Raw genomic sequence first — 25,422 nt, forward strand, 5'->3', positions numbered from 1 at the left:
CATCAGTTACATTCATTACTGGGTGACACATAAAGAATGGCTAATACAATTCTGAATCACTTCTCAAACTTAATGTCAAACCAGATTTCTGTATTTATAGCATAGTAGGCTATTCCTCTAATTTTGTTAGATGCCTTGCAGATATAACCCTTAAATTTATGTCTGTCTTTCAGTTTTAACATGAAAACTAAAATGACACGCCTTTTAATGCAGTCAATTTATTAATGTTCAACATTTTCCTTCTGCCCCTTTAACATCCTCATTATAATTTACTCGTCTGTCCATGTCTTTGGACATACTTTTTAATATTTGCTTAGTTGACTCGGTAACCATTTTTATCATGATCATCCCTCTAATATCTTGGAATTAATAGATTTTCACTGTTTAAAATCAAAACCACTTTTTTCAACTATTTCTTCTACTATATATGAAATAGAAACAATTTAAACAGAGTTCAGCCCTGCTGCAATCAAGAGTTACTCCTGCAACTCTAGCCATTGTTTATCATCAAATTTAATTGCTCCACCTTCAGCAGTTGTGTGATTAGCTGTCAAGATCATAAAGCTTTGGAATTCCCTCCACAAATCTCTCTACTCCCTTACCTCTTTCTCTATCTTTTGGCCTTAATACTTACTTTTCTGACCAAGCTCTTGGTTTTCGGCCCAAATAAACCCACTGACTTGGTTTCATACTCTTGCTTGATAATGTCAGAGTCACACAGCATAACAGGCACTTCAGCTCAAGCTATCTATAACTAGACCCATTTGCTTGTGTTTAGTCCATATCCTTCTAAACCATTGTAATTGCACACACCTTTACATCTTCCTCTGGTAGCTCAGTCCACGTAGACACAACTCCATCTGAAAAAAAAATTCTCCTCTGTAAACCTTTGTCCTCTCACCTCAAATTTATGTCCTGTAATTATAGACTCCCCTACTGCAGAAAAGACTGTAGCTATCAAACTCACCTACACCACTCACGTAATTAAATATCTCTAGAGTCCTGAATCTCCACTGCTCCAGGGGAAAAAGTCAACCTCAAGTCCCAGGAACATCTTTGAGAATCTTTCTTGCACCCTTTCCTGCTTATCTGCATAATTCCTATAGCTTTCCAACCAGAACTATGCACAATTCTCCAAGAGTCGTATCACCAACAACTTATGTAATTGTAACACGATATCCCAACTCCTGAACAACTGATGAAAGCAAGAATACCAAACACCACCTTTACATGTCTACCTGTGTCACTAAATTCAGGGAACTATGTGGCTATACCCCTAGTTCTCGCTGTTCTACAACACTGTCCAGTGCCCTAACATTTACCATGCAAGTTCTGCCCTGGCTTAACCAAAATGTAGCACCTTGCACTTGCCCAAGTTAAATTCCATCTGCCATTCCTTGGCCCATGTACCAGGTTCATCTAGTATCTGTTGTGATCTTAGATAATGTTCTACATTGTCCAATATTCCTATGAAGTTCTTTGCAATGTTACAAAATATACTACATTTTGCTATACAATGTATATTACTACATAAAGACCATCATACAGACACAATATATCATACAATTCATTCACTGGATAATTTTCTTTGATATGAAGTAGTGAAAAAGGGTGTAGAGGTTCATGTACAGATTCTAGGGATTTGTTCTTGAAAGACATTTTAAACAATTGTGGACTCCAAAAAGAGTGGATATTCCATAGAAGTAGAAGTAATACAACACAGAATTTCTGAACTATAAGTTGTGTACTTCACCTCAGAGAACAAGTTGTCCACCCTGTAGCATTACTACAGCTAGATCCAAGACAGAATTTTGGATTTGACTCCTTCTTAGAAGGCAATATTTTGTCACTCATTTTTGCCTCTTCAGCTGGATATTTTCTGTCTGAAATATTGATTCCCTCATCAACCTAAAATGTGAAAAATTATCTATGAAAATACTAATCAATGATCATTGACTGCTGGTTAAAAACAATTAGGTGACATAAAGGACAGACATTAATACATTATAATGCAGTAACTCTAAATGACGTGCTTGAACAATGGCAAACTGACAAAGAACAACCTCAGTAATTTATGCATCATCATCAAGGATTAAATTTGTTGCTCTGGCATCATTAGAGATGTGAAATAACGACCGACCAGGTGTGAGCCACGGTGGCAGGGCCTCCGGCACTGAGTCTGACCCTGTGGTGCAGAAGGGTGGGACGGAGAAGAGGAGAGCTGTCATCATTGGAGACTCTATAGTCAGGGGAGCAGACAGGAGATCTTGTGGACGTGAGAAGCACACCCGCATGGTTTGTGGCCTCCCGATGTCTCTGCACGACATCCTGGTACGAGAGGGAAAGCAACCAGAAGTCGTGACATGTTGGGACCAACGACATAGGCAGGATGAGGTCCTGAAGTGTGAGTTTCGGCAAGTAGGCAGAAGGCTGAAGAACAGGACCTCAAAGGCGATGTTCTCAGGATTGCTGCCAGTGCTACGTGACAGTGATGATAAGAATTGGAGGAGATGGTAGTTGAATCTGTGGCTGAGGAGTTGGTGCAGGGAGCAGGGTTTTAGATTTTTGGATCATTGGGATCTCTTCTGGGGAAGGTGGGACCTGTACAGATTGGATGGGTTGCACCTGAACTCAAGGGGGAGCAATATCCTTGCAGGTAGGTTTGCTAGCATGGTTCGGGAGGGTTTAGACTAATTTGCAAGGGGCATGGGACCCAGAGCAATAGAGCAGTGAAAGGAGTGCATGGAGTAAAGTCAGATCTAACATATAGAGAGGCTTTGAGGAAAGAGAAGCAGAATAAACGGTGTAAAGACAGTAAGGTAGGAGGGCTGAAATGTGTGTACCTCAATGCAAGAAGCATCAGGAACAAAGGTGATGAACTGAGAGCTTGGATACATACATGGAATTATGATGTAGTGGACATTACAGAGACTTGGCTGGCACCAGGGCAGGAATGGATTCTCAACATTCCTGGATTTCAGTGCTTTAAAAGGGATAGAGAGGGCGGAAAAAGGGGAGGAGGGGTGGCATTACTGGTCAGGGATACTATTACAGCTACAGAAAGGGTGGGTAATGTAGCAGGATCCACATTTGAGTCAGTATGGGTGGAAGTCAGGAACAGGAAGGGAGCAGTTACTCTATTGGGGGTATTCTATAGGCCCCCTGGAGCAGCAGAGATACAGAGAAGCAGATTGGGAGGCAGATTTTGGAAAGGTGCAAAAATAACATGGTTGTTATCATGGGTGACTTTAACTTCCCTAATATTGATTGGCACCTGATTAGGTCCAAGTGTTTAGATGGGGCAGAGTTTGTTCAGTGTGTCCAGGACGGATTCCTGTCACAGTATGTGGACAGGCCGACTAGGGGGAATGCCATACTAGATCTAGTACTAGGTAATGAACCGGGTCAGGTCACAGATCTCTCAGTGGCTGAGCATCTGGGGGACAGTGACCACCGCTCTCTGGCCTTTAGCATTATCGTGGAAAAGGATAGCACAGAGAGGAAAGGAAAATTTTTTAATTGGGGAAGGGCAAATTATGAGGCTATAAGGCTAGAACTTGCGGGTGTGAATTGGTATGATGTTCTTGCAGGGAAATGCACTATAGACACGTGGTCAGTGTTTAGAGATCTCTTTCAGGATGTCAGGGATAAATTTGTCCCGGTGAGGAAGATAAAGAATGGTAGGGTGAAGGAAACATGGGTGACAAGTGAGGTGGCAGATCTAGTCAGGTGGAAGAAGGCAGCATACATGAGGTTTAGGAAGCAGGGATCAGATGGGTCTATTGAGGAATATAGGGAAGCAAGAAAGGAGCTTAAGAAGGGACTGAGAAGAGCAAGAAGGGGCATGAGAAGGCCTTGGCGAGCAGAGTAAAAGAAAACCCCAAAGCATTCTTCAATTATGTGAAGAAAAAAAGGATGACAGGAGTGAAGGGATTCTGCAGGAAGCGCTCATGGAGTGAAGTCGCTTCTGGCTCCGCTCCATTCCCGTTATCTTTTTTAACCTATGAACTCCTTGATCTAATTAATTTTATCCACACCAGAAGATTTATTCCATCTTACTCATTTTTTCTTAAATTGCAACTCTGGAATTTAAAGAAATGAGTACAAGATCCAAAGCCAAAGATGGGAAAGATTCTGACGGGAACGGAGGAAAAAAGAAAGGTGACTCTAAGCAAACGGAGCTATCTTATGAGGTTATGAAGAAGTTTCTAGAGGAAAAGTTCGAGGAACAACGGTAAAATTTATCTGAAAGTTTATCTGGTAAATTTGAACAACAATGTCAAAGCCTTAATGAAGATTTAAAATCAATCACGGAATCTCTGAAATCCTTGGATTGTGAAGTTCAAAAACATCGAAGTAGAATCTCTGAACTGGATATTAAATCTCAGAAGACGGATTCAAAAGTCGAGAACTTAGAGCAGAATTTAGCTTTGACTATTAAACAACTGCAACATTTTAAATCCAAAGTCATCGGTCTTGAAAATCGATCGAGAAGACAAAACTTACGTATAATTGGTCTACCCGAGGATGTTGAGGATGGAGACCCTTCAATATTCTTTGCTCAACTTTTAAAGGATACGTTCAGTTCAGTTTTTCCCAACAAGCCTCCATTACTTGACCGTGTCCACCGTATACCGCGGTCAAAGTCGACATCGGCTGTATCCAAACCGAGACCAATTATTCTTCGTTTCCATTATGTTAACGTCAAAGAACAGCTTCTCCAGACTGCTCGTCGACAAGGGATGATCAAGTATCGCCAGCATTCCTTCAGGATAGTTCAAGATTACAGTCCCAAAGTGATGAAGGAGTGACTGACTTTTAAACCTCTGTTGTCGGAATGTTATCAAAAAAATCTCAAACCGGCATTATTGTATCCTGCACGTCTCAGAATTTCTCTTCCTGATGGATCTCGTCGCGTCTTCCATTCCATAACCGCCGCTCAAAGCTTTTTGGATGATAACTACCCATCTGATGCGGACACCGCCCTTTAATTAATATTCTGTGCTCTCAGTATCAGCTTTTTGCTCTGGTGTTTTTTTAAAAAAATAAACCTTCTACCACCGTACGATGAAGGTTTTTTATAAGCTCAAGATTTTTGTTTTGTGCTTACTATAGTTATTACTTTACAACTTACATAAAATAGTTATTTCTTGCAAATAATGTTACTTTCTTTTAGTTAATTTTTCCTTAACTTTTTGTTTTCCGATATTCTTACTAACGATTTGGTCTGACGATCATTTTCAGTTATATGTTCTTTATTTTTGTTTCTGTACAATTAAAATGGCGATTTGTTTTTCTTTTTGCATAATCTCCTTTGTTCTTTTTGGGACGCCATGTTCTTATGTTTCTTCTTCCCATAATCCCCTTTTTTTTGGAAGCGATATTTTATTTACTCTCATTTATAATTAACTAATCATACATATTGATACTATTTCTTATTTATATATCTTAGTAATTATACTATGTAGATTATTTTAGTATAGTGTTTAATTTTTTATATATATATATCAGTTTCTGGGGGGGTCATCTATATAACATATATCTTTGGAGTTGCCTCCTGTAGAAATGGGGTTAGAAGTTGTATTAGTTAGTTCTTTCTTCAGCCTTTTCTGGCTTAGTTCGGGGCTCTTGGGGATGGTGGGTAGGGTAGTCTTTTTGTTTTTTAATTTTTTCTATTGGGCTGATTTAGGACTACAAAGATGTCTGCAGTGTCGGGATTTCCGGTTCCTCTCTGATCATGTATTCCTCTTCCGATTTCATGAGTTCACATTATAGTTAACCCTTTACTCACCAAAGGGTTAATCTTAAATTATGGCTCACATTATTAATTTTGTCTCTTGGAATACAAATGATTTAAAACATCCAATAAAACAGAAAAAGATTTTCAAAGTATTCCAAAGACTGAATGCTCATATTATTTTTGCACAAGAAACTCATGTAAGGAAAGAGGATAATCAATGCTTCTTTAAGTTCTGGAAAGAATAACAATACCACTCAAACTCCCAAGCCAAAATTAAAGGCGTTTCAATTTTTATAGATCCCTCAATTACATTTATTCATCAAGACATTATCTCAGATCCTAACGGCAGATTTTTGTTAATCACTGGGTTACTTTTTAATAAAAAGGTTGCTATGGTTAATGCTTATGCTCCGAATGTGGATTATCCTGAATTTTTAAAACACATATTCACTTCCTTTCCTAACTTAAACGAGTAAATGTTGATAATGGGCGGTGACTTTAATTTATGTTTGAATCCCATGTTGGACAGATCCATAGGTAGTCCGGCTTTACCGAATAAGTCAGCTACTCTTATTAACTCTTTTATGTTTGACTCTGGGGTTTCAGAAATTTGGAGATTTCTACACCCAAACATTAAAGAATTCTCACTCTTTTCACATGTTCATCGTTATTATTCTCAAATTGACTATTTTTTATTGACTCTCGATTAATCCCATCTGTAATTGATTGTAATTATGACATTATCGCCATTTCAGATCATGCTCCAATGAAACTTTCTATCAAGTTAATGGATACTTCTTGTACTAATAGACAATGGCGATTTAACCCTATTTTGCTTCAAGACTTGGACTTTGTCAAGTTTATAAAGGAACTTGAAAAGATTTCTTCTTTTGAATTAATACTATGGAAGAAGTTTCCAATGGAACAGTTTGGGATGCTTTTAAAGCTTATCCATGGTCAGATTATTTCCCATTCGGCTGGTTTGAAAAAACGTGCCAAGAATCAACTCTTGTTGGTTGATAAAATTAAAGAAATTGATAAAAAAAAATGCTATTTCTCCCAGTAAGGAGCTGTACAAACACAGAGTTGAACTTCAATTGGAACATAGCTTACTATTAACATCCTCGACTGAAAATCAATTAATGAGAACTAGAAGTGGTTTTTATATTCATAGTGATAAATCAGGTAAATTATTGGCTAATCAATTGAAATTTGCTTCGGTTAAACGTCAAATTACTAAGATTCGCAAACACGATGATACTTTGACAGTTGATCATGATGGGATAAACAAAATCTTTCAAGAATTTTATACCTCTTTATATCACTCTGATTTTCCTCATGATTTTAATACCATGCATGATTTTTTAAGTAAACTGAATTTTCCGAAATTATCACCCGAAGATTGCTTATCATTAGAAACTCCTATTACAGAGGAAGAAATAATAACTGCAAGCTCATCATTGAATTCTGGTAAAGCACCCGGTCCAGATGGGTTTACAGTGGAATTTTTAAAATCCTTTTCCTCTATTCTCTCTCCATGGTTGTCTAGAATATTCAAAGAAGCAATCAGTTTAGGTAATTACCACAATCGTTTTATGAAGCCTCTATTTCCTTAATTCTTAAAAAGACTAAAGATCCTACTGATCGTGCATCATACAGACCGATATGTCTTTTGTATGTAGATTCAAAAATTTTTTCAAAAATTTTAGCAACTAGGTTACAGAAGGTATTACCTCAAATTACATCTATGGACCAACTGGATTTATTAAAAATCGTTATTCATCCTTTAATAAATATTGTTTATACCCCTTCACTTATTACCCCGGAATGTATTATCTCATTAGATGCTGAGAAAGCCTTTGACAGAGTTGAATGGCCTTATTTAGTTAGTGTGCTTGAGAAATTTAATTTTAGTTTGACATTTATATCTTGGATTAAATTGTTATATTATTCCCCGGTAGCTTCGGTTTTCACTGATAATCAAAGATCTCCCTTCTTTTGTCTATTTCATGGTACTAGGCAAGGATGCCCTCTTAGTCCTTTACTATTTAATATCGCCCTTGAACCTTTAGCAATTGCTATCCGTGACTCGCCCAATATTTTTGGTATTACCTGCGGAAACGAAATACATAAATTATCACTATATTCAGATGATTTGTTATTATATACCTCTAATCCGGAGAAGTCAATTCCTGCTATTCTAGCTTTGTTGACTCAATTTAGTAATTTTTCTGGCTACAAATTGCATTTTAATAAGAGTGAATTATTTCCCCTAAATAAGCAGGTACCTATTTATGGATGTTTACCATTTAAATTGGTTACTGAATCATTTATATATTTAGGGATAATAATTACGAAAAAGTATAAAGACTTACTTAAAGCTAATTTTTTACCTTTAATTGATCAGATTAAACTTTTGTTTACTAAATGGTCACCAATTTCTTTGTCTTTGATTGGTCGGATTAATGCTATTAAGATGATTATTTTGCCCAAATTTCTATATGTATTTCAATCGGTTCCAATTTTTATCCCAAAATCTTTTTTCAATAATGTTGATTCAAAAATTTCCTCATATATATGGCAGAACAAAAATCCTAGGCTAGGTAAAAGGTATTTACAGAAATCTAAAAAGGAGGGGGGCTCGCCTTCCCGAATTTTAGATTTTATTATTGGGCAATTAAAATTCGATACTTAAAATTTTGGTTACGAGATTTGGATGTATCTTTAAATCCACACTGGGTAAATCTTGAATGTAATTTATTACAAGGGTCTTCTTTGGGTTCGGTTTTAGGAACTTTGCTTCCTTTTATTTCTTCTAAATTGTATAAACAAATGAATAATCCAATAGTTAAGCATACTTTACATATATGGTTTCAATTCCGAAGATTTTTTGGGTTCAATCAATTTATTTTAGCAAGTCCTATTATATCTAATTTCCTTTTCAACCTTCCACTATGGATCAAGCTTATTTTGATTGGAAAACCAAAGGTATAGTACATTTTCGTGACTTATTTTTGGATAGTTGTTTCATGTCTTTTGATCAACTTTCTAATAAATATAACTTACCCAGATCTCACTTTTTTAGATACCTACAGATTAGAAACTTCTTAATTACTGCTTCTCCTAATTTTCCACACTCATATCCAATGGATACTTTGGAAAAAATTTTAGATCTAAATCTCTCCCAGAAAAGTGTTGTAGCAATTATTTATAACATAATTATGAATTTATGTCCTGATGTTTCCAATAAAATTAAAGCTGATTGGGAAAGAGAACTTAAGATTATTATACCGATTGAAAAATGGGAATAAATTCTTCAATTGGTTAATTCATCCTCTATATGTGCTAAACATGTGTTGATACAGTTTTAAAGTAGTGCACAGGGCTCACATGTCCAAAGATAAATTATCTCGTTATTATTCTTATATTAATCCTATATGTGATAGATGTCATTCCGAGATAGCCTCTTTAACTCACATGTTTTGATCATGTCCTTTGTTGGAAAAATATTGGAGAGATATTTTTGATATTATTTCAACGGTTTTGAATACAGACTTACAACCTCATCCAATTACTGCTATTTTTGGATTACCAATGATAGACTCAAATCATTTAACCTCTTCAGCACGCCGGATGATTGCACTTCTTATTTTAATGGTTGGAAGATCCATTTTGCTGAATTGGAAAGAGATTAACCCTCCTACTGTATTTCACTGGTTTTCACAAACTATGTTGTGTTTGAATTTGGAAAAAATTAGAAGTGTGGTTTGTGACCCTTCCATTAAATTTGAAAAAACTTGGGAGGCCATTTATTCAGCATTTTCATATGATGTAACTTGACCATTTCCAAACTTATTTTACTTCTCTGTACTGTTGGTTGAGAGGAATGGAGTCGTCGACACTAAGGTTTTCTTCTCTTCCATTTTTACGTCGTTAGAATTGCCCAAGTCTTTTTAGTTTAGTTGACTAATTCTGTTTAGTTTAGTTTTTTTTTGGGGTGGGGTTTGTTTTTTTTTCCAATTTTTTTTCTTTCTCAAGATTTTTCTCAGTTTTTTTTTGTTCTGTATTATTCATTGTTATCCTACACGATTGGGAGTTTTGTCAATTTATACTATTTGGTTTTATAATTACTCATTTTAAGTATAACAATGTATTTCCAACAATTTGTATTATTGCTATGTTATGTCTATATTTTATGAAACTAATAAAAAGATTGAAAAAGAAAGGAGTGAAGGTAGGACCAATTAGAGATAAAGGTGGGAAGATGTGCCTGGAGGCTGTGGAAGTGAACGAGGTCCTCAATGAATACTTCTCTTCGGTATTCACCAATGAGAGGGAACTTGATGATGGTGAGGACAATATGAGTGAGGTTGATGTTCTGGAGCATGTTAATATTAAGGGAGAGTAGGTGTTGGAGTTGTTAAAATACATTAGGACGGGTAAGTCCCCGCGGCCTGATGGAATATTCCCCAGGCTGCTCCACGATGCAAGGGAAGAGATTGCTGAGCCTCTGGCCAGGATCTTTATGTCCTCGTTGTCCACAGGAATGGTACCGGAGGATTAGAGGGAGGCGAATGTTGTCCTCTTGTTCAAAAAAGGTAGTAGGGATAGTCCGGGTAATTATAAACCAGCGAGCCTTACGTCTGTGGTGGGAAAGCTGTTGGAAAAGATTCTTAGAGATAGGATCTCTGGGCATTTAGAGAATCATGGTCTGATCAGGGACAGCCAGCATGGCTTTGTGAAGGGCAGATCGTGTTTAACAAGAGTTCTTTGAGGAGGTGATCAGGCATATAGATGAAGGTAGTTAAGTGGATGTGATCTATATGGATTTTAGGAAGGCATCTGACAAGGTTCCACACGGTAGGCTTATTCAGAAAGTCAGAAGGCATGGGATCCAGGGAAGTTTGGCCAGGTGGATTCAGAATTGGCTTGCCTGCAGAAGGCAGAGGGTCGTGGTGGAGGGGGTACATTCAGATTGGAGGATTGTGACTAGTGGTGTCCCACAAGGATCTGTTCTGGGACCTCTACTTTTTGTGATTTTTATTAATGACCTGGACGTGGGGGTAGAAGGGCGGGTTGGCAAGTTTGCAGACAACACAAATGTTGGTGGTGTTGTAGATCGTGTAGAGGATTGTCAAAGATTGCACAGAGATATTGATAAATGCAGAAGTGGGCTGAGAAGTGGCAGATGGAGTTCAACCCTGAGAAGTGTGAGGTGGTACACTTTGGAAGGACAAACTCCAAGACAAAGTAAATGGCAGGATACTTGGTAGTGTGGAGGAGCAGAGGGATCTGGGGGTACATGTCCACAGATCCCTGAAAGTTGCCTCACAGGTGGATAGGGTAGTTAAGAAAGCTTATGGGGTGTTAGCTTTCATAAGTCGAGGGATAGAGTTTAAGAGTTGCAAGGTAATGATGCAGCTCTATAAAAGCAACACACATCAAAGTTGCTGGTGAACGCAGCAGGCCAAGCAGCATCTCTAGGAAGAGGCGCAGTCGACGTTTCAGGCCGAGACCCTTCGTCAGGACTAACTGAAGGAAGAGTGAGTAAGGGATTTGAAAGCTGGAGGGGGAGGGGGAGATGCAAAATGATAGGAGAAGACAGGAGGGGGAGGGATAGAGCCGAGAGCTGGACAGGTGATAGGCAAAAGGGGATACGAGAGGATCATGGGACAGGAGGTCCGGGAAGAAAGACGGGGGGGGGGTGACCCAGAGGATGGGCAAGAGGTATATTCAGAGGGACAGAGGGAGAAAAAGGAGAGTGAGAGAAAGAATGTGTGCATAAAAAAGAGTAACAGATGGGGTACGAGGGGGAGGTGGGGCCTAGCGGAAGTTAGAGAAGTCAATGTTCATGCCATCAGGTTGGAGGCTACCCATACGGAATATAAGGTGTTGTTCCTCCAACCTGAGTGTGGCTTCATCTTTACAGTAGAGGAGGCCGTGGATAGACATGTCAGAATGGGAATGGGATGTGGAATTAAAATGTGTGGCCACTGGGAGATCCTGCTTTCTCTGGCGGACAGAGCGTAGATGTTCAGCAAAGCGGTCTCCCAGTCTGCGTCGGGTCTCACCAATATATAAAAGGCCACATAGGGAGCACCGGACGCAGTATATCACCCCAGTCGCGTCACAGGTGAAGTGATGCCTCATCTGGAAGGACTGTTTGGGGCCCTGAATGGTGGTAAGGGAGGAAGTGTAAGGGCATGTGTAGCACTTGTTCCGCTTACACGGATAAGTGCCAGGAGGGAGATCAGTGGGGAGGGATGGGGGGGACGAATGGACAAGGGAGTTGTGTAGGGAGCGATCCCTGCGGAATGCAGAGAGAGGGGGGGAGGGAAAGATGTGCTTAGTGGTGGGATCCCGTTGGAGGTGGCGGAAGTTACGGAGAAGTTACAGCTCTATAAAACTCTGGTTAGGCCACACTTGGAGTACTGTGTCCAGTTCTGGTCACCTCACTATAGGAAGGATGTGGAAGCATTGGAAAGGGTACAGAGGAGATTTACCAGGATGCTGCCTGGTTTAGAGAGTATGCATTATGATCAGAGATTATGGGAGCTAGGGCTTTACTCTTTGGAGAGGAGGAGGATGAGAGGAGACATGATAGAGGTGTACAAGATGATAAGAGGAATAGATAGAGTGGATAGCCAGTGCCTCTTCCCCAGGGCACCACTGCTCAATACAAGAGGACATGGCTTTAAGGTAAGGGGTGGGAAGTTCAAGGGAAGGTTTTTTACTCAGAGAGTGGTTGGTGCGTGGAATGCACTGCCTGAGTCAGTGGTAGAGGCAGATACACTAGTGAAGTTTAAGAGACTGCTAGACAGGTATATGGAGGAATTTAAGGTGGGGGCTTATATGGGAGGCAGGGTTTGAGGGTCGGCACAACATTGTGGGCCGAAGGGCCTGTACTGTGCTGTACTATTCTATGTTCTATGTGAATATTCTTGATAAGATTGTTAATTAATTTTACATTTTTAAAGACATGGCAGACATGGCAGGGCCACATTTATTTAGACATTATTGCCATCCTTCATTAAAGTACAAGTGCTTTGTTTATTTTAATATTATTTACTTTATATTAGTTAAATGATTTCAAATGAATTCAAGATTTTTTTTTAATAGCAAGAAAAATATTTTCTATTTTAATTATTTTCAACCGTTTCTAAATTTTAAAGGATAGTGTTTCTTTGGAATCCTTAAACATGTACCAGAGACTGGAGTTGCAGTTTCATAACTCCAGTGAGTTCCATCCTGACCTCCAGTACTATCTGTGTGGAGTTTGCATGTTCTTCAGTGACCAGTGTTCTTCTACATCCTATGTGTAGATTGATACAGTGCCTTGAGAAAGTACTCAGCCCCCACAACTATTTTCACGTCTTACTGATCTACACAACATTGTGCATCAAATCAAAATCTCCAAAACCTGTCAACAATTTATTAAAAATTAAAAACTAAAATTGAGGCTGAAAAAGTAGTCATCCTCTTTGCAATTAACACACCAACTCTCCTCAGATACAATATACTGCATTACATTACCAACTCACCCAATTTGTTGCTGTAGAAAACTGAAGGATCACCTGTCTGTTTTCAATGAATTCCTAAGAATAAATAACCCTACTCTCTGTATGGTCCAACAGAATGGTAGATTTTCAACAGACCAAACCAAACTGAAGACAAAAAATTCAAGATAAGTCAGGGGAATGATAATAGAGAGCACAAATCCGGGAAGGGTACGTCTCAAAGGTACTGTACATACCTCAGAGCTCAGTGCCGTCCATCATGAAAAAGTGGAAAAAATATGAAACCACAGCCACACTCCCTAAGTCAGGCCACCTCTCTAAACTTAGTTGCTGGAGAAGAATAGCAATTGTAAGAAAGGCTGCTGTGATGCCAAGTCACTCAGAATTCAGAGGCTGGAACTGGAGATGAAGTTCATGGCTTCACGATCACCAAGATCTTGCACAAAAGAGGTATTTACGGAACAGTGGCAGAGAAGAAACACTGGCTAAAAAAATAAACACATCTTTACCTGTAAAGACTCTGCAAGACATCACCTAGAAGACACAGTAAAGATGTAGAAGGTCTTTTGGTCAGATGAGACTAAAGTGGAAATTTTTGGCCTCAACACTAAGCAGTACTGTGGCACAAATCTAATAGTACGCATCAACCAGGTAACACCATCCCTTCTGTAAAGTATGATGGAGGTAGCATCATACTTTGGGGATGCTTTTCAGCAGCAGGAACAGGAAATCTGGTGAGGATTGATGAGAAGATGAATGCTGCTAAATACAGAGAGATCCTGGATGAGAACTGCTCGTCTCTGTCAGAAAGCTTAAAATGGGGAGAAAATTAATCTTTCAACAGGACACCGACCCAAAACACAGTACCAGAACAACCATGGAGTAGCTTCAAATGAAGGAAATGGAGGTCCTTGAGTGGCCCAGTCAGAATCCTAACCTTAACCCCATCGAACATCTTTGGCAAGACCTCAAGACTGTTGTCCACTGCTGCTCCCCAACAAATCTGGCACAGCTTGAGCAGTTTTGCAAGGAGGAATGGGCAAATCTTGCTCCATTGTGTTGTGCAAAGCTAATAGAGACTTATCCAAAAGGACTACTGGCTGTAATAGCTGCAAGAGGTAGTTCAACTAAGTACTGAGCAAAAGGGGATGAATACTTTTGAAATGCTAAAATTTCAATTCTTGAATGTCATGCTTTACAATTTTCCCTGATTTTTGGGAAATTTACTGTGGGAGGGATAAAAAAAAAAAGGAGCATGTATTCACAAATAAAAATTTTCAGTTAAATTGATCATAATCCCTGGTTATAATACTCATTTATATGAACAAATGGTTGGGGGTGGGGGGAGGTGCAAATATTTTTACAAGGTACTACTGTGAACTGCCCCTGTGCAGGTGAGTGGCCGAAGCTGAGGAGAGTTGATAGGAACATGGAGGTCAGTATAAGATTAGTGTAAATCTGTGTTTGATGATCAGTCCTTCTTGGTAGGCTGAAGGGCTCGGTTCCACACTGTATGTTTCTACATGTTTCAGAACATGAGAAATTGTGAAAAGATACAAACCAGCCGAAAGCCAGAATACTCTAAGGGTGAGACCTCAGCAGTCCCCTGATTTGTGCAATAACTGCAGTCAGACCTTGGGAGTTGCACAACCACAAGACTACTGCAGTTACAAGGATCACATAGGGGATGACCACCAGGGAGAACAGGGCACCAACACAAATCCCATTCCTCACCCACCAATATGGTAGTTTTAATTTGAATATATTCCAAAAACCATTTGGCTTCTATCACTTTTAGTTTTATAGTTAAAAGTGGAGTAAGTCACATGGTAAAGCTATTCTATGCCAGAGAGAAATGCAAATTTATTCAATGCAATTCTGTTAACAATGTGCTTCATGCCCTATAGCTATTTTAATAATTTTGTGTAAATAACAGGTACAGGATTTCACATTGAAGAGATTTTTTAAAATATAATTATAATGTATTGATATATATATTTTTCCTGTACTCTGTGTTCTTATATGTAAATTAATAAAAATATTGCAAAAAGAAAATATAATTATGACTCATGCAAGGTCAATTTCTCTAACTACACTGTATTCAGTAACTACTTCAAAAAGCCTTTCAAAAGAAAATATAGGCTTTAATATAGGTCAAAATACAATAATGTTGAGAACCAGGCATCACAGCAGTGAGGAGCTATGACAAACCATGAAGGATACAGTGTAATAAGAAATTGGGGAACTAATGGAGAATTGTCAAAGCACTCCAAAACTATTAAATGTTACCAGGCTGAGGTGTTCTCGCCTGCTTTACAGTACTTTTGCTGTAACCATTGCAAACCAAAAACAAATTGTATTTAAGGCAGACCTCTGATTTCTCCAGGCAAAATCCAGCTGCAAAGTCAGGTGAAGCTAATTCTCGGGGGCTGGCTACTCCACCAGCATAGCTGCCTTCAGAATCAGACATCAACAGTTCTTGCAGGGATTCCACTGAATTGGTTTTAGTTGGTCTTATAAAATCTGCAGAAATAAAAGACTGATCTTACTTCAACAGTAATAACAATTTTGTGTAGTAAATAATCTTAGGTACACATCCTCAGTATGTGTGTCATATCTTAGGTATATCCACAGACCATAAAATGGTGGCGTACATCTATTAAGTAATTGTAACCATGTTAATTCCTGAGACACTGAAAGGTGGTTATTACCTGCTATTTAAGTACCAGAAATCTACAGGAGACGAGTCAAATAAAACCTTAGTTTTCTTCCAAAACAAGCATAGCAAAACTAGTGAATCAAATTGTAAACTTGCTGTTTTTGCTCACCTTTGTCTTCCCCACCTATAATTTTACCTTCAGCTGTATAATCAGGCCTGGTCAACACATCCCAGGAGACTAAACTAAATAAATCACCCAGATTTCACAATATTAAGAACATAGCATACAGACAAGGAGTGTACCTGTCCTTTCAATGGTTTCCATTATTTTACCCTTTGTTCCAACCTTTACCTTCTTCCACTTTGTTACATAGAATAACTTGATTTCACTCTTTATTCTAATGAAGGGTACTTGACTTGAAATGCCAACCTGCTCCTGTTTCCATAAAAGCAGCTTAGCTGGCTCAGTTCCAGTATCTACAGTTTTGTTCTCTAAATCAACCTTTTCCTTTTTTTTCTGATGTCTTTGAGGACCTACGTTACATTATTCAGCTAACCATAGAGATCACATAAAAAACTCAGCAAATTTAAATTCCAGAATTGCAGATGTCTTGACACAAATTTTCCAATGATCCTTTAAGAGTCATAGTGTTATATTACATGAAAACAGGTCCTGCGGCCCAAAACATCCAAGCTATCTGAACTGTCTACCTGAGTTATTGACATGCATTCGCACTCTAACCCCCTAAAACTTTCCTATCGTGTACAGTACTTGTACAAATATCATCTGAACATTGTATTTGTTCTACTACTGTTTACCACTTCCTCTGGCAGCTCAATCCACACAACCACCATCCACCATGGGAAAATGTTACACATCAGGCCATCTAGTTTTATACTCCTCTACCCTGGGGAAAAAAACTGTAACTCTTGATATGGTCACCTCTCACCCTCCTATGCTCCAAGGAAAAAAGCTCTAACCTATCTAACCTCTCCTTATAATTTAAGCCTCCACTCCTGGTAACATTCTTGAGAATCTTTTATGAATTGTTTCCAGTTTAATGGCATCATTCCTGTCACTAGGTGACCAGAACTGCACATGCAATCTCACCAAAAACTTGAACAGATGTAATACGAAGTCCCAGCTCTTGTAATAAATGCCCTCTCCAGTAAATGCAAGCATGCCAAATGCCTTCACCACTCTGGCTGCCTGGTTTGCCACTATCAGGGAACACGTACCCCTAGTTCTCAGTTGTACAGCATTCTCCAAGGACCTATAATTTACTGTGTAATTCCAGCCCCAGTTTAACTTACCAAAATGCAGCACTTTGCTCTTGTCCAAGTTAAATTCCATCTGCCATTGCTTGGCCTACTCTCCCAGTTGTAACTTTAGACAAATTTCACTGTCCACTATACACCAGCTTTGATATCAGCCAACAAGTTAATAATCATCCCTGCTATATTCTCATCCAAATCATTAATATACACGGAGATCAAGAGTGGACCTGGTACCAATTCCTGCAGCACACCACTGGTCACAAGCCACCCGTCAGAAAAACAACCTTTCACTACCACCTTCTGGCTCCTTCTACCAAAACAATTTTGTATCCAATAGGCTGGTTCATGGATCTCATGTGATCTCACCTTCCAGACCAGCTTAACAACAAGATATGTCAAAGCCCCTGCAAACTTCCACAAAACAATGTCTACTGCCAACTGTCAATCCATTTGGCCACCTCTCCAAAAAACTCATTCAAGTTTGTGAGACAATTACTCACACAATATGCCACACTACCTGCTCCTGATCAGCCCTTGCCTTTCCAAATGAAGGTAGATCCTATCTCTTAGAACCTCCTCCAGCACTCTCCCACCATTAATGTCAGGCTCACCAGCCTGAAGCTCCTCGGCTTGTTGTTTCAGCCCTTTTTAAATAAAGGCACAGCATAAGTTGATCTTCACTCTTCCAATGTCTTAATGCAGAATGTCTACATACTTTCAGAAGTCAGTCAAAAATCTGTTTCTTTCCTCTGTTGCCATTGCCTGATATTTTTCAAACCCAGCTGCCTGCGTTCAGTAATCTTCAGAAGTGCAAGCTTTCGTTAGTTCTTTCGTGGACTACTCCAGCTTTTTATTCTGTCCCACAAGTGTCATAGTTTTTTTCAGCTATTCATTTAGCTGTAAACAATATGCCACTTGTGCAAACTTACCAACTCCCGCTATATCTTCCTATTTCCCTCCTAAAACAAATTACCTCACTGCTTCCACCTAATTATCTTCAACAACTGCTTATGGATCAGTCTTTACTGTAGAAGGTACTAGCAGTGTGCCAGAGGTCCATGAGTGTCAGGGCGCAGGAGTGCCATTGCTACTATGAAGGAAAATGTGCTAGGCAAACTCAAAGGTCTAAGGTGGATAAGTCACCTGAACCAGATGGACTACGCCCTAGAGTCCTGAGAGAGGTTGCTGAAGTGATAACGGATGCATTGGTCATTATCTTCCAAGAATCACTTAATTCTGGTACGGTCCCAGACGACTGGAAGATTGCAAATATCACTCCGCTCTTTAAGAAGAGAGGAAGGCAAATGAAGGGAAATTATAAGCCAGTTAGCCTGACCTCAGTGGTTCAGAAAGTGTTGGAGTCTATTATTAAGGATGAGGTTTCTGGGTACTTGGAGACTAATGATAAACATAAGTCAAAGTCAGCACCTTCAGACTTTCTCTCCAAAGTCAAAGTCATTGTGTTGTTCCTGTAAGGGGAAAACTTGCCTGACAAGTCTGTTAAGAGTTCTTTGAGGAAGTAGCAAGCAAGGTGGACAAAGGAGAAGCAGTAGATATAATTTCTCTTGGATTTTCAGAAGGCATTTGATAAGGTGCCACACATGAGGCTGCTTGACAAAATCCTGTGGTGTTACAGGAAAGACTGGGATGGATAGAGGAATGACTGACAACCATGAGGCAGCGAATGGGAATAAAGGGGTTCTTTTCTGGTTGGCTGCCAGTGACTAGTGGTTGTTCTACAGGGGTAGGTATTGGGATTGCTACTTTTTGCATTGTTTGTCAATGATTTAGATAATGGAATTGATGGCTTTGTGGCAAAGTTTGTGGTTGATATGAAGCATTTTTGATATTTACCAAAACCTATCTGTGGTTCCCAAAGATGCACTGGAGAAAACAAAAATCCTGGACTACCGTGCACGTTTAAACATGAGAACTGGGAATAAACCAATGTAATTACATAGGAACAATTGTAATGTGAAATACTGTGTTTGTGTGCAACAGTAGAAAGTAACCACTTTCACTGAACAGTCACTGTGACCGGTCACTGTAAGGATTACTACATTACAAACTCAAATAAATTGAGCACTTGTGCAACCTATTTCTAACTGTTCAGTATGCAGGATATTCAAGTTGCATTATGTGGCACAAAGATGTGAAATCCCCAAGTATTGCATAACCTCATGAAATCTAGTCTCAACAGATGTTTCTTATAATAGATTAAAAAACCAAATGAACAAACCTTACATTATGGCATTGTTACCCCTAGTAGAATTTCCGAAAGTTACATTTCTCTTGTTTTCATAAAAGAATGAATGGGGAGGGGGGTGCTGGGGTAAATGGATACAAGATGCATCAGGAAATCAAATAATTGGATGAAATTACTCAGTAATTTTACAAATCCAAAACATCTGACAGCAGTTTAGTAATCCCATTCCTTCTTCATAGAAGATACTGAATCCTAAGTAGCAGGAACCTGGTAGCGAAATTGCTAAGGATGATAAATATACTGAAAATTTAGGTTATAGGGTTTTTTGCAATATATAAAAATAAATTAAAAGTTTATTCTTGTCAAAACAGCCTCAAAAATATTGAAAGTCTACTGAGTTACTTTTCAAGCAAAGTCTGTCCGTCCATTAGGAACTCTGCTATCAAAGTGAAGTACGTGACTGCAGATTTAATGATCAAGATAGATTTAACAAACAGCTCTGCAAACATGATATTCTCCTAACTCGATGCAGCCCACACCACCTTCAATAGTCACTGTAGCTGTGCAAACTATTTTCATGAAGTTCTTTCAATCTAACATGCTTCGTGTTCATTCTGTATTCTGGCCTGATCTGCATTCTATTTTTTCTTCATGGATGTGAATCAACTAAAATTGTTTCCACCCTCTTTTGCTCAGTTATCCATATCCTTCTCAAACAGAAGAGTCTGTCTCCTCCAAGTTCCTTCTAAATTACCAATATAATTGCTAGTTTGAGCTGTATTTGGCTCAGTATCAGGCTCTGTATCTACTGATCTTTCAGCTTTGTTCTGAAGTTTTGTGAACTGTGGATGACACAGTAGGGTAGTGGTTAGCACAACACTTTACAGTACCAGTGACCCAGGTTCAATTTCCGCCATTGTCTGTAAGGGTGTTTGTCTGTTCTTCCTGTGATTGTGTGGGTTTCCTCCAGGTGCTCCAGTTTCTTCCCACAGTCCAAAAACATACTGGTTGGTAGGTTAATTTGTCATTGTATATTATCCGATGATTAGACTAGGGTTATATCAGGCGTTACTGGGCGGCACAGCTCGAAAGGCCAGAAGGGCCTATTCCGCTGTATCCCAATAAATAAATACTATCGTATAAAGTGTTCTTTGGTCTAAGGGGGGATTAACACCCAAAACTTCACTACTAACAATAACTACGTTTAACTCGATCTCAAACAGTTAGTTCAGTGCACTTCCTTTAGCTTGAAAAGGACAATCTTCTGATCTAAAATACTATCAGCCTCTTGATACCCAATGCAAAAACCCACTATAGATTTTCTTAGCATGTACAACACAGAAACACACCACCTTGCCTATGCCAACTGTATTGCCCATCTATGCTAATCCCATTTTCCCTCATTAAGCCCATAGCCTTCTACTTTTTTCTATCCCAGCACCTGTCCAAAAACCTTCTAAACATTGTAATTGTATCTGTTGACTCCACTTGCTCTTGCAACTCGCTCCAAATATTCACCACGCTGTGTGAAAAACTTGCACCTTAGATCTTTATTTAACTTTCTTCCCTCTCACTTTAAACCTCTATCCTCTAGTTCTAGATACTCTGCTTTGGGGGAAAAAAGATTCTGATCATCTATCCTCCTCAATTGTATAAACCTCTATGAGATTAACTCTTAGCCTCCAACATTTGAGTGAAAATAAACCCAGACTGCCCACTCTCTCCTTATAACTGCAGCCCTCCATCCCAGGAACCATTGTGGTGAATCTCTTGTGTTCTCTCTATGCTTACCACACCCTCCCAGTAAACAACCAGAACTGTACACAATACATACCAATATTTGGTACAGCTGCAACTTAAAATCCTGCTACTTATATTTAATGCCACAGCATATGAAGGCAAGCATACCAATTGTCTTTTTCACTACTCTATCCACTGATGTCACCACTTTCAAGGAGCTACAGATTAGCATCCCACAATGTCTCTGAACATCAATGCTAAGATCCCTGCCATTTACTCTAAATCAGGTGTTCCCAACCGTTTTTTAATGCCGTGGACCCCAACCACGAAATCCTGCTTTAAATGACTACCAGAATATGACTTCTTTCACTTGTCTTAATTAAATTCATCTGCCATTGTTCTGCCCAACAATTCACCTTTTTTAAGTCTCACTGTATTACACAACAATTTTACTATCTATTCTTCCACCAATTTTCATGTCACCTACAAACACGCTAACCAGATCATCTACACTCTCATCCAAGTTATTGTGATACATTATAGACAAAGGTCTCAGCACCAGTCTTTGTGGTACACCACCTGTAAAGACTTCCAATCAGAAAAAAATAGCTATCCATTGCTACATTGCCTCCCATCACCAAACTAATTCTGAATTCAGCTTGTCAACACACCTTGGATGTCTTGTGGTACATTCCCAGAAATGAAAATTTCATAGGGAATAATATGTAAGTAATACATCATGTTCCTCAGACAAGACATAACTGTATAATTGACAGCCTTTGAATGGACATATACCTATTGATATTGATATACCCATTGATATTTAATAACAAGCAACCTAGATCAGGGGTCCCCAACCTTTTTTGCACTGCGGACCGGTTTAATATTGACAATATTCTTGCGGACCGGCCGACCGGGGGGGGGGGTGTTCAAATAGGGTTAAACTCACCTCAACATGTCTTTTATAGTTAGGGTTGCCAACTTTCTCACTCCCAAGTAGGGGACAAAAGTAGCAGTCAAATACAGGACACTTGTGTTTACCCCTAGAAAGACTATGACCATGAAGCCTTGCGTGGGCACCTGTGTGCCCATGCGTGACTTGCACATACATGTACGTGCCAATTCTTTCCCCCACAAATCAGTTTTGGCTTAATCTTCCCGACTATACTGTACATACAATATTTCTACTTTATATAGGCTGTGTATTTATCATATCATTCCTGCTGTTACTATATGTTAGTGTTATTTTAGATTTTGTGTGTTACTTGGTATGATTTCTTTCTTCTTTTTGAATATTTTTATTAATTTTCCGAATTATAAACAGAATAACAATATTGATACAGAGATTGGAATAATCTTATTGTTGATAAGCATGTACAAAAAAGTTTTCAAATAATACAGGTATAATACAATTTCAAACTGTTAATATAATTATTCATAGAGAAAAAAGAAATAGAAAGAAAAAACTACAAAGAAACCCCCCCCAAAAAAACAAAAAAAAAGAAACTAAATACTAAACCCAAAAAAAAAGCAAATGGAACAAAACAAGGCTAGACCGATATCTTAAATTGAACACGTTCAGTAATGTCGTCAACTCCGCTCCTCTATTCATATATTTTAAGTTAATAAGGTTTCGGAAAGGTCAAATTACATCATATGAAAATGTTGAATAAATGGTTTCCAAGTCTCTTCAAATTTAACCGAAGGATCAAAAATGTCACTTCTGATTTTTTCTAAATTTAAACATGATATAGTTTGGGAAAACCACTGAAATGTGGTAGGACGATTGGTCTCCTTCCAGTTCAATAAAATGGATCTTCTGGCCATTAAAGTAACAAATGCGATCATCCAACAGGCTGCAGAGGATAAAAATCTATGTACTATCATTGGCAAATCAAAAATTGCCGTAATAGGATGGGGCTGTAGATCAAAATTCAAAACTGTTGAGGTAATATCGAAAATATCTTTCCAGAATTTTTCCAAAAGAGGACAGGACCAAAACATATGAGTTAAGGAAGCCACCTCAGAGCGACATCCGTCACAAATAGGGTTTATATGGGAATAAAAAACGGGCTAATGTATCTTTAGACATATGGGCTCTATGCACTACTTTAAATTGTATTAGCATGTATTTGGTACATATAGAGGAAGAACTAATTGAAAAACTTTATCCTATAGGTAGGCAAAATTGAAGTTCCTTTTCCCATTCATTTTTAATTTTATCAGATATACCTGGCTGTAATTTCATAATTATATCATAAATAGATGCTATTAATCCCTTCTGAAAGGGAGTTAAACCTAAAATTTTATCGATGATATCAGTAAGGTATGAGATCGGGAAGGTATGCAGCGTGGTATTTAAAAAGTGTCTTATTTGTAAGTATCTAAAAAAAAAATGGGATCTGGGCAAATTAAATTTATTAGATAACTGTTCAAAGGACATGAAACAGTTATCCAGAAATAGGTCACGAAAACATGTTATACCTTTCATTTTCCATATCAAAAAGGCTTGATCCATAACCGAGGGTTGAAAAAAAATTTACGAAACTGAAACCATATTCATAATGTATGTTTAATTATTGGATTAACCATTTGTTTGTTCAATTTAGATAATACAAAAGGATGTGAAGTTCCTAAAATGGAAGCCAAAGAGAACCCTTGTACAGAGTAACCTTCAAGGTTTACCCAATGTGGACTTGGAATTATATTCCAATCTTGTGTCCAAAATATTAAATATCGAATATTAATTGCCCAATAATAGAATCTTAGATTAGGCAATGCTAAACCACCATCTTTCTTGGACTTCTGTAAATATTTTTTACTTAACCTCAGATTTTTGTTCTGCCATTTATAAGAGGAAATTTTAGATTCGATAGTATCAAAAAAAGATTTAGGAATAAAAATCGGTATCATTTGAAATAGATATAAAAATTTAGGTAAAATAATCATTTCAATAGCATTGATTTGGCCAATTAGTGATAGAGAGAATGGGGACCACTTAGTAATCAGTTGTTTAACCTGACTAACTAACGGTAAAAGGTTGAGCTTGAATAAATCCTTTTGTCTCTTAGCAATTTTAACTCCCAAATAAGTAAAATAGTCAGTAATCACTCTGAATGGTGAACATATAAAAATGGGAGCCTGCATATTTAACGGAAAAAGTTTACTCTTACCTACATTCAATTTATAACCAGAAAAACTACTGAACTGGCAAAGCAAGCAGCTGAGAAGGGAGTGAAGAAATCGGTGTGCAAAAAGTCTTTTTTTTTAAAACACTGCTCAGGGAGAAGAATCTGCACTGCGCAGGCACATGACACAGCGCTCCAAGGTTTAAAAACCACCATATACAGCAGGCAGCGTTGTGAGCAGGCAGCAGAGTGAGAAGGAACAGAGTGGGACGGCTTTGGCTCAACAGGCTTCGGTAAGAACAGACAAGAGGCCAGGGTAGGTTCCGGTGAGTTTTTTTGTCCAGATTGTTTAGAGTAGAGAGAATGCCAGGCAGGATGTTGGAATGCTCCTCTTGCAGGATGTGGGAAGTCAGGGAGCCCTCCGGTGTCCCTGACAACGACACCTGCAAGAAATGCATCCAGCTGCAGCTCCTAAGAAACCGCGTTAGGGAATTGGAGCAGGAGCTGGATGACCTCTGGATCATTCGGGAGAATGAGGACATTATAGATAGTAGCTACAGGGAGGTAGTTATGCCAAAGGAGCAGAGCACAGGAAATTGGGTCACTGTCAGGCGAGGGAAGAGGAAAGGGCAGGCAGAGCAGGGTTCCCCTGTAGCCATTCCCCTCAACAAGTATACCGCATTGGATACTGTTGGGGAGGATGACTTACCAGGGACAAGCTGCAGCAGCCAGATCTCTGGCACTGAGTCTGGTTCTGCAGTGCAGAAGGGAGGGTGGAAAAAGAGGAGAGTGGTAGTGATAGGGGACTCAATAGGTAGAGGTACAGATAGGAGGTTCTGTGGTCGTGACAGAGAAACCAGGATGGTTTGTTGCCTCCCAGGTGCCAGGGTCAAAGATGTCTCTGATCGCTTGCATGACATTCTGAAGTGGGAGGGTGATCTGCCAGATGTCGTGGTGCACATCGGTACCAATAACATAGCAAGGAAGAGTGAGGAGGTCCTGGAGAGTGAGTATAGAGAGCTTGGTAGGAAGTTGAAAAGCAGGACCTCGAGGGTGGTAATCTCAGGATTGCTACCTGTGCTATGTGCCAGTGAGGGTAAGAATAGGATGCTCTAGAGCATGAACAAGTGGCTGAGGAACTGGCGTAGGGGGCA

General features: G+C 38.9%; 1 protein-coding gene across 3 annotated transcripts in view; it reads right to left on the reverse strand.

The window, feature by feature from the left end:
* Window positions 1-25,422, reverse strand: part of ibtk (inhibitor of Bruton agammaglobulinemia tyrosine kinase) — a 175,515-nt gene that overhangs the window by 19,838 nt on the left and 130,255 nt on the right. For 2 of the 3 annotated variants that reach the window (XM_063040345.1, XM_063040344.1), the window contains exons 22-23: window positions 15,629-15,780; window positions 1,754-1,908 (exon numbers count right to left, since the gene is read on the reverse strand). In XM_063040345.1, coding sequence (XP_062896415.1) covers window positions 1,754-1,908; window positions 15,629-15,780 — 307 coding nt within the window. Of the gene's footprint in view, window positions 1-813; window positions 861-1,753; window positions 1,909-15,628; window positions 15,781-25,422 lie in introns of all 3 variants that reach the window. The other variant, XM_063040346.1, reaches the window with a different exon arrangement.

Source organism: Mobula hypostoma, chromosome 2 (genome assembly GCF_963921235.1).
Source record: "Mobula hypostoma chromosome 2, sMobHyp1.1, whole genome shotgun sequence".
Taxonomy (NCBI): Eukaryota; Metazoa; Chordata; class Chondrichthyes; order Myliobatiformes; family Myliobatidae; genus Mobula; species Mobula hypostoma.